This window comes from Myxocyprinus asiaticus, chromosome 2, assembly GCF_019703515.2.
Source record: "Myxocyprinus asiaticus isolate MX2 ecotype Aquarium Trade chromosome 2, UBuf_Myxa_2, whole genome shotgun sequence".
NCBI lineage: Eukaryota > Metazoa > Chordata > Actinopteri > Cypriniformes > Catostomidae > Myxocyprinus > Myxocyprinus asiaticus.
Genome location: NC_059345.1, coordinates 4,147,446 through 4,157,921, shown reverse-complemented (window position 1 = coordinate 4,157,921; position 10,476 = coordinate 4,147,446). Strand labels below are relative to the sequence as shown.

The window sequence follows — 10,476 nt, the reverse complement described above, 5'->3', positions numbered from 1 at the left end:
TGGTATAGCTGCCCATTCGTCTTGGCAAAATGCCTCCAGGTCATGCAAAGTCTTTGGTCGTCTTACACACCCCCAAAACATCAGTGAGCCACCACCATGCTTCACAGTGGGGATGGTATTCTTTTCACTATAGGCCTTGTTGACCCCTCTCCAAACATAGCGCTTATGGTTGTGACCATAAAGCTCTATTTTGGTCTCATCTCTACAAATTACAGTGTGTCAGAAGCTGTGAGGCGTGTCAAGGTGTTGTCGGGCATATTGTAACTGGGCTTTTTTGTGGCATTGGCGTAGTAAAGGCTTCTTTCTGGCAACTCGACCATGCAGCTCATTTTTGTTCAAGTATTGTCATATTGTGCTCCTTGAAACAACCACACCATCTTTTTTCAGAGCAGCCTGTATTTCTCCTGAGGTTACCTGTGGGTTTTTCTTTGTATCCCGAACAATTCTTCTGGCAGTTGTGGCTGAAATCTTTCTTGGTCTACCTGACCTTGGCTTGGTATCAAGAGATGCCCGAATTTTCCACTTCTTAATAAGTGATTGAACAGTACTCACTGGCATTTTCAAGGCTTTGGATATCTTTTTATATCCTTTTCCATCTTTATAAAGTTTCATTACCTTGTTACGCAGGTCTTTTGACAGTTCTCTTCTGCTCCCCATGGCTCAGTATCTAGCCTGCTCAGTGCATCCACGTGAGAGCTAACAAACTCATTGACTATTTATACACAGACACTAATTACAATTTAAAAAGCCACAGGTGTGGGAAATTAACCTTTAATTGCCATTTAAACCTGTGTGTGTCACCTTGTGTGTCTGTAACAAGGCCAAACATTCAAGGGTATGTAAACTTTTGATCAGGGCCATTTGGGTGATTTCTGTTATCATTATGATTTAAAAAGGAGCCAAACAACTATGTGATAATAAATGGCTTCATATGATCACTATCCTTGAATAAAAGACAGTTTTTTTTGCATGATCTGTCATATTTTCATAATCAATGTCAAAATTTCACAATTTCTGCCAGGGTATGCAAACTTTTGAGCACAACCGTATATATACACATACAGGGTTGGGAGGGTTACTTTTGAAATATATTACACTACAGATTACAGAATACATGCTGTAAAATGTAATTTGTAACATATTCCGTTAGATTACTCAAGATCAGTAACGTATTCTAAATATTTTGGATTACTTCTTCAGCACTGGTAGATTTTTTTCACTTGTTTTGACTATAAAAATTCTGCCAGTACAGTAAGACAAAATACACGTTAAAAATACATTCTCTGAAAAAACTAAATATCTTATGCAGTGTTGTTTCTAAAACAAGATAAATCATATTGATCTTGTTTGAATGATTTTTAGATATTTATACAGGAAAACAATACAAAAATTATCATCAAGTACATGATTTTTGCCCTAATATCAAAGGTCTTACTAGAAAAAAAGAAATTATGATCCAACGTGAATTTTCTTGATAACAAATATGATCGTGCCTGGTATCATGTGCATGTAAAATGGCTAGAAATAGCATTTTAGCTTAGCGTAAAGCTGACAATTTACACAAGGTTTATTTCTATTTCTTCTGCTCCAAACTTACTTCAAACTTACTTCTCTGTCTGCTCGTATGAATGTAACACATCATAAGAAAGTGTTTCACTGCTGTTCAAATGCACTTTGGATCGCTTCATTTATATGTATAAATGTTTTCCATCTGAAAGGACGAAATATTAAATGAAACAAATGACAATAAAATGCAAAGAAATCTCTTCAGTAATCAAAATACTTTTTGAATGTAACTGTATTCTAATTACCAATGATTTAAATTGTAACTGTAGTGGAATACAGTTACTTAGATTGTGTATTTTAAACATGTAATTCTGTTATATATATATATATATATATATATATATATACACACAAACACACAGTTGAAGTCAGAAGTTTACATACACCTATAAAACATTAACTTATCAGTTAGGATCACTACTTTATTTTAAGAATGTGAAATGTCAGAATAACAGTAGAGAGAATTATTTATTTCAGCTTTTATTTCTTTCATCACATTCCCAGTGGGTCAGAAGTTTACATACACTTTGTTAGTATGTGGTAGCATTGTCTTTAAATTGTTTAACTTGGGTCAATCGTTTTGGGTAGCCTTCCACAAGCTTCTCATAAGTTGCTGGAATTTTGGCCCATTCCTCCAGACAGAACTGGTGTAACTGAGTCAGGTTTGTTGATCTCCTTGCTCACACACACTTCTTCAGTTCTGCCCACAAATGTGTCTATCGGACTGAGGTCAGGGCTTTGTGATGGCCACTCCAATACCTTGACTTTGTTGTCCTTAAACCATTGATCATCTCCTAACAAGGTCACATGTCAAGGTCTGGTTAGATGGCAAGCAAACAATCAGTTCTTGTAGTCAACGTGTTGAATGCAGGAGAAATGGGCAGGAGTAAAGACCTGAGCAACATTGACAAGGGCAAAACTGTTATGACCAGATGACTGGGTCAGAGCATCTCTGAAACGGCAAGACCTGTGGGGTGTTTCCGGTCAGCAGTGGTGAGTGCCTACCATCAGTGGTCCGTGGAGGGACAAACCACAAACTGGCGACAGGTGTTGGGTGCCCAAGACTCATCGATACGCGAGGGCAATGAAGGCTATCCCGTCTGGTCTGAACTGAGAGAGGTCTACTGTGGCACAAGTCACAGAAAATTGTAATGACGGTTATGGGAGGAATGTGTCACAACACACAGTGCATCGCACCCTGCTGCGTAGCCGCAGACCGGTCAGTGCCCATAATGACCCCTGTTCACTGTCAAAAGTGCCTAAAATGGGCATGCGAGAGTCAGAACTGGACCTTGGAGCAGTGGAAGAAGGTCTTCTGGTCCGATGAGTCCTGTTTTCTTATACATCATGTGGACGGCTGTGTACGTGTGCGCCGTTTACCTGGGGAAGTGACGGGATGACGCTAAACTCTGCAGGACAGTGTCCCTCCAGGGACCGAGTTTGACACCACTGCTCTGGGCAATGTTCTGCTGGGAAATCCTGTGTCCAACCATTCATGTGGATGTCAATTTGACACATGCCACCTACCTAAACATGGTTGCAGACCAGGTACACCCCTTCATGGCAATGGAATTCCCTGATGGCAGTGGCCTCTTTCAGCAGGATAATGCACCCTGCCACACTGCACACATTGTTCAGGAATGGTTTGAGGAACATTATGAAGAGTTCAAGCTGTTGCCTTGGCCTCCAAATTCACCAGATCTCAATCCGACTGAGCATCTGTGGGATGTGCTGGAACAACAAGTCCGATCCACGGTGGCTCCAACTCACAACTTACATATTCGCAATAGAAATTTTATGTTGGCCTGCTCAAATAGAATCTGTAAATTTTATTGTTACAGTTTCTGCACTGACTTTAGGGAAAAATCTGCAGAATGCTTTTAAACATAGTAAAATGTGTTAAACAGAGCCAAGTATTACACTCTCATTATTAGCTTAATGAATTGTCAAATTAGACATGACGAAGTAAAACCCGCATTTACATGAGATTTGAAATCATCAGGTTATTCTCTACTTTTGACATCAAAACGTAAACAGATGTGAGCAAAACACTTGTGCACATTAAGCCAGTAAGAACGCCGGTAAAGATGTTCTCATGCAATGCAAAATCGGAGTAACGTGCAAAAATCTATCAGCGTGAATCGGTTTTTGCTTAAACTGTTTATGGCCTTACCCTGATAAAGCAAAGTCATTTACATCAGGGGTTTTCAAACTGGGATCTAGGGACCCCCAGGGGGCCGTGAGGGGGTGCTAGGGGTCTGTGAAAACTTTCAGAGAAAGAAAAAAAGTGTTCATCAATGCAAAAAAGTAAAAAATTATATTTAACAAAATTGACACTATTGCCATTTCAGTTTAATCAAAATGCTTCTTTTCAGGGTTATACATTTTACATTACTCAATTACTGGGTAGAAAAAAGATACGCGGTCAGCATACTACAAAAGTAGGCCATTTTTTTTTCTAGATAAGTAGGGATGCACTGGTATGAAAATTTTTGGCCTATACAATACCAATTTTAACAAAAAATGTTATGCCACTAACCTTATTATGTCATCAAATCACTGTTTTGCTTAGTAATTATGCTTTAAAAAGTAAAAAAAAAAAGCTATTTTATTATTCTAATAATAAATTACTTCCATTGAACATTGATTGGATCTTTTGAATTCATTACAGGTCAAAATTTTAAGAGAGCTACAATACAAGATAAATCGATAAAAAAAAATTAAGTAGGCAGAAAAAAATATTTTGCACTTTTTTACACTTTGTTTTTACAGTTATAAATAACAAAACTCAAATTTGACATTATTATAGAACATTACACATTTATATTATGTATTATTGACATGATTTACTTTTTCGGATTTCATTTTTTTTGGTACACATTTCTTTTTAACACACAGAAAAATTATTATTATTATAAACTTAATAAAACACAGTAATTACATAATTATAAATAAACCAGTTTTTTCATATCAGCGTTTTCATGCAAATGGAGAAATTAAAAACTGATGTCTGATATCAGCAGTTTATATCGATGGTTTTAATTTGGTCAATAACTGGCCAATATGGGGGCCTGGGTAGCTCAGCGAGTATTGACGCTGACTACCACCCCTGGAGTCGCGAGTTTGAATCCAGGGTGTGCTGAGTGACTCCAGCCAGGTCTCCTAAGCAACCAAATTGGCCCGGTTGCTAGGGAGGGTAGAGTCGCATGGGGTAACCTCCTCGTCATCGCGATTAGTGGTTCTTGCTCTCAATGGGGCACGTGGTAAGTTGTGCGTGTCTCGCGGAGAGTAGCATGAGCCTCCACATGCTGTGAGTCTCCGCGGTGTCATGCACAACAAGCCACGTAATAAGATGCGCAGACTGACGTCTCAGAAGCGGAGGCTACTGAGACTTGTCCTCCGCCACCCGGATTGAAGTGAGTAACCGCGCCACCACGAGGACCTACTAAGTAGTGGGAATTGGGCATTCCAAATTGGGAGAAAAGGGGATAAAAAATAAATAAAAAAAATTTAATTGGCCGATACATTGGTGCACCACTACAGATAATATTTTAATATTTCCTTTTGGCTTTAGTACAATAACACTATTAAAGCTTATTATTTAAATTGTCTTTATATCACTTACATTTTTTCTTAATTTTTCTCTGGTCATTATACAAAAAAAAAAATATTGCGACTTTTACATATTTTAGAAGGGGGTCCATCACAAGGTGATTGTCAACCTTGGGGATCCTTGGCATCAAAAAGTTTGAAAACCCCTGGTTTACATGACCTTATGTGTTATCGGCTTATTATAATCATTATCTGTGCAAGATTGTGCATGTAAACGCCACGTAATATTAGACAAGTTGTAGTAGTTGCTAATATTTAACTTTTCTAATTAAAAACTAAACGGTTATTTTCTACTTCACTGATTTTACAAAAACCCACAACTATGACCAAATTTTAAATGTTATATGTTTTAGATTTCAAGCTACATCCATCATACTCGGCACAGTCCTTCAGCATGTTCCAACTTTGTATGCTTATGTAGTATTTTTGCTAACTGGTTAACTATGGTTTCTCTGGGCTATTAGAAATAATTTAGACTTACATTAACAAAATGTTCAGACTATATCTATCTATCTATCTATCTATCTATCTATCTGTATAACCTTAATTTTAACCTTCAAACTTCATAGGTTTAAAACCATTTTAAATGTTTAAGCAAGGCTGTCAACCCAACATCAATGTTTGTCTTGATGACCTTTCCATTTCAAGTTTTAATCTAAAATCTTGATGCTGAAAAACGTTCATGTCCAACTGTCAACAACCCAGACTTCATAAATCACATTACAACATTCACATTTAGTCCATACTAACCTTCAAATAATGTGAATAGACATCTTCTTCTACAATTATATTTTGTTAAAGCCAGTCTAGTGTCAAGTTAAATAAGTCACATGACATTAACGAAACAAAACAAAACATTTATTTTAGATTGTTATAGCTCTCTTGTATGAACATGACTTTTTAAAACAAAAAGGTGGTTTGTTATACAGAACATCTGCAAAAAGTCAAGTGAAGAACAGTCAAAAATAGGACAGTTTCTTTTTTTAATGGGTGGTTATTGATGGCTGTGCACCCTCTATGACATCATATGGTCCACCGCCATAAAACAATTACATGCAATAGCTGTATCCTCGGGCCATGTCTTATTTCACTTTTATAAAAATGGTTTGCTCTTACAGATGCAAGACGTGTTGATTAAAGAAAAGAAAGACCTTCATGAAAGAGTAAACAATGTTCTCCCACAGAAAGATACAAAATATACATGGACCCATTCCATTCACGTAAGCTGCCTTGTCTGTTAAAATTAAACAGGAACAATTTTATCTGTAAACTTAGAGTCAAATATAAAAAGAGAACTGAAAGATTTGTGAAGAAATACAAACTTGGAACAATCGATCAGTCTTTGATACTTCAAATAAACTCTCAAAAAGCATAGACTCCCTTATTTGAGAATTCCTGCAAAGTTTTGCAGCAGGTAAGTGCTGTTTGGAGAGCCATCACTGCCTCCTCACAATACATCATGAATCTGAAAAAAAAAAAAGAAAAGGTGATGTTAATTTGAGTATACAAACGCAACAGACACAATAAAAAAACAAACAAACAAAAAAAAAAACCTTTTGACCAATGAATTTCCATGTTGCTTGTGATAGAGGATTTAAAAAACATTATTTTATAAATATTGCACTGCATTCGAGCAAAGCAACACTTTACAATAAGGTTCCATTAGTTAACATGAACAATACTTATTAAGCATTTATTAATCTTAGTGTTAATTTCAACATACAGCAATACATTTTTAAAATCAAAAGTTGCATTTGTTAACATTAATTAATGCACTATGAACTAACATGAACAATGAACAATAGTATTTTTATTAATTTACATTAACAAAGATGAATAAATGATGTAAAAAATATATATTGTTAATTGTTTGTTCATGATACCTAATGCATTAACTAATGTTAACGAATAGTGTTACCACAATTATATTCAATATAAAAATGTCCACAACTTTTCCATAACCCTCTCTTAACGTGTCTAGTTTTGGTAATCACAATTTTAAATCACAAATAAAAACTTTAAAAATTTATGGGATTCCTGAATTATAACAAACACTTCTGATGATGTTTGATGACTGGATAGATGGATACATAGACATACAAATGTTTTGGTGAAGTTATAAGGGTTCCCACACATTTTGACCAATGAATTTCCATGACTTTACCAATTGTTTGTAATTACTGGATGAAGATTGCTATATACATTGATGAGCCAAAACATTATGTTCACCTGTCTAATATGCTGTTGGTCCTCTGTGTGCCACCAAAACAGTGTAGACCTGCCAAGGCATGGACTCTACAAGACCCCTGAAGGTGTCCTGTGGTATCTGGCACCAAGATGTTAGCAGCAGATCCTTCAAGTCCTGTAAGTTGTGAGATGGAGCTGCCGTGGATCGGACTTAATGGTCCAGCACATCCCACAGATGCTCAATCGGATTGAGATCTGGGGAATTTGGAGGCCAGGGCAACACCTTGAACTCTTCATCATGTTCCTCAAATCATTCTCCGAACAATGTGTGCAGTGTGGCAGGGCGCATTATCCTGCTCAAAGAGGCCACTGTCATCAGGGAATACCATTGCCATAAAGGGGTGTACCTTGTCTGCAACCATGTTTTGGGTAGGTGGCACGCGTCAAATTGACATCCACATGAATGGCCGACCCAGGGTTTCCCAGCAGAACATTGCCCATGGCATCACACTCCCTCCACCGGCTTGTCATCTTCCCACAGTGCATCCTGGTGCCACTACTTCCCAATGTAAACGGTGCACATGTACACAGCCGTCCACGTGATGTAAAAGAAAACAGGACTCATTGGACCAGGCGACCTTCTTCCACTGCTCCAAGGTTCAGTTCCGACGCTCGTGTGCCTATTGTAGGCGCCTTCAACGGTGAACGGGGTCATCATGGGCACTCTGACTGGTCTGCGGCTATGCAGCCCCATACACAGCAGGGTGTGATGCACTGTGTGTTGTGACTCATTCCTCCCGTAACCATCACTAAAATTTTCTGTGACTTGTGCTACAGTAGACCTTCTGTCAGTTTGGTCCAGACGGGATAGCCTTCATTGCCCTTGTGCATCGATGAGCCTTAGGCGCTCAACACCCTGTCGCTGGTTTGTGGTTTGTCCCTTCTTGGACCACTGTCGGTAGGTACTCACCACTGCTGACTGGAAACCTTACCGTTTCAGAGATGCTCTGACCCAGTCGTCTGGCCATAAAAATTTGGCCCTTGTTAAAGTCGCTCAGGTCTTTACTGCTTTATTTCTCCTGCATTCAACACGTTGACTACAAGAACTGATTGTTCGCTTACCATCTCTAATCTACCCAGACCTTGACATGTGGCCTTGTTAGGAGATGATCAACATTATTCGCTTCACCTGTGAGTGGTCATTATGTTTTGGCTCATTGGTGTATATGTGTTCAAAAAAATAAAAATAAATAATAATAATAATTTTAAAGAAATTGCACTTACAAATAGAAATTTCAAGCCAATGAAATATTGTAAATCTGAGCATACTAAGAAAAAACTTGATTCGCCACACACATTTCCATTACCATTTTTCTCCCCAAGATCTTTTTTTCTTTTTAATTGGCATGACTTTTTTTTTTAGGCATGCAAATCACAATTTAAAAATTTTATGATATTTCCAGGTTTATATTTCCATATTTTCCATGGGAACCCTGAATTCTGATTAATAAATAAATAAATATATAAAAACTTTAGATGATTTTCAATGACTTGGAACAGATGAATACACAGATATTAAAAAAGTTTGTATAATGTTAAGATATAAAAACTGTACCTAGTTTGTGGCTTTTGCGGCGGGTTCTTTTAGCAGGAACAACAGGCTCAGGCGTTTCCGGCTCAAGGGTTCGTTTTACTGTCACAGCGCGAGACAACCGCTCAGGAGTACTGGCTGCAAACACACACAAACACACTTTAATCTCAATCATTGCCAGCAGTTACAGAAAGGATTGGGTAGAAGCTTAAGGAAACTAGAGTGAACGATCCTCTCTGCCCATATTTGGATGACTTCCACCTCTGATTGCAGCGATCTGAATCCTAATATGATTGGTTTAGCTTCCCATGATGCTGGACACATACTACATAATTTCTGATAAAGCCATCTGATCCAGGAAAAGCTAAGGTGTTTTTAGCCATTATGTCCTGTGTGCACACTGTGCTTCGTGTGGATTATCTAATGATCTATAAATCCAATTACATTGTGTGTTGGCTCGTTTTAAAGATAATTGCGTCCTTTAAGTAATGAACATTTATTATGAACATTAATGATATTGTATGTTCTGTTTATTTTTCATGAAGTTATAAGCGAAAAAGCGGCTTATAAACAACACCTGTTTACATGTAACATGTACAGTTGAAGTCAGAATTTTATATACATTTAGGTTGAAGTCATTAAAACTAATTTTTTAACCAATCCACAGATTTCATATTAGCAAACTATAGATTTGGCAAGTAATATTTCCAACAATTGTTTACAGACAGACTGTTTCACTTTTAATTGACTAAATCACAATTCCAGCGAGTCAGAAGTGGACATGCACCAAGTTAAATGTGCATTTATGCAGCTTAGAAAATTCCAGAAAATGATGTCAAGCTTTTAGAAAATTAGCCAATTAGTGTCTGATAGGAGGTGTACTGAATTGGAGGTGTACCTGTGGATGCATTTTAAAGCCTACCTTCAAACTCAGTGCCTCTTTGCTTGACATCATGAGAAAATCTAAATAAATCAGCCAAGACCTCAGAGAAAAAAAAAAAAAAAAAGTGGACCTCCACAAGTCTTGTTCAACCTTGGGAGCAATTTCCAAACGCCTGAAAGTACTACGTTCATCTGCACAAACAATAGTACGCAAGTATAAACACCATGGGACCACGCAGCCATCATACCGCTCAGGAAGGAGACGCATTCTGTCTCCAAGAGATGAACGTAGTTTGGTGCAAAAAGTGCAAATCAATCCCAGAACAACAGCAAAGGACCCTGTGAAGATGCTGGAGGAAACAGGTAGACAAGTATCTATATCCACAGTAAAAAGAGTCTTATATTGACATAATCTGAAAGGCTGCTCAGCAAGGAAGAAGCTACTGCTCAAAAACTCCCATAAAAAATCCAGACTACAGTTTGCAAGTGCACATGTGGACAAAGATATTACTTTTTAGAGAAATGTCCTCTGGTCTGATGAAACAAAAATTAAACTGTTTGGCCATAATGACCAATCGTTATGTTTGGAGGAAAAAGGATGAGGCTTGCAAGCCGAAGAACACCATCCCAACCGTGAA

The 10,476-nt window shown here is 37.6% G+C and overlaps 1 protein-coding gene across 1 annotated transcript in view; it reads right to left on the bottom strand.

Moving 5' to 3' along the window:
• Positions 1-5,865: 5,865 nt before the first annotated feature.
• The window catches only part of LOC127450177 (structural maintenance of chromosomes flexible hinge domain-containing protein 1-like), a 92,359-nt gene continuing 87,748 nt past the window's right edge, over positions 5,866-10,476 (bottom strand). Inside the window, exons 48-49 of the mRNA XM_051714040.1 lie at positions 8,981-9,094; positions 5,866-6,643 (exon numbers count right to left, since the gene is read on the bottom strand). Coding sequence (XP_051570000.1) covers positions 6,636-6,643; positions 8,981-9,094 — 122 coding nt within the window. The 3' untranslated portion in view covers positions 5,866-6,635. The remainder of the gene's footprint in view (positions 6,644-8,980; positions 9,095-10,476) is intronic.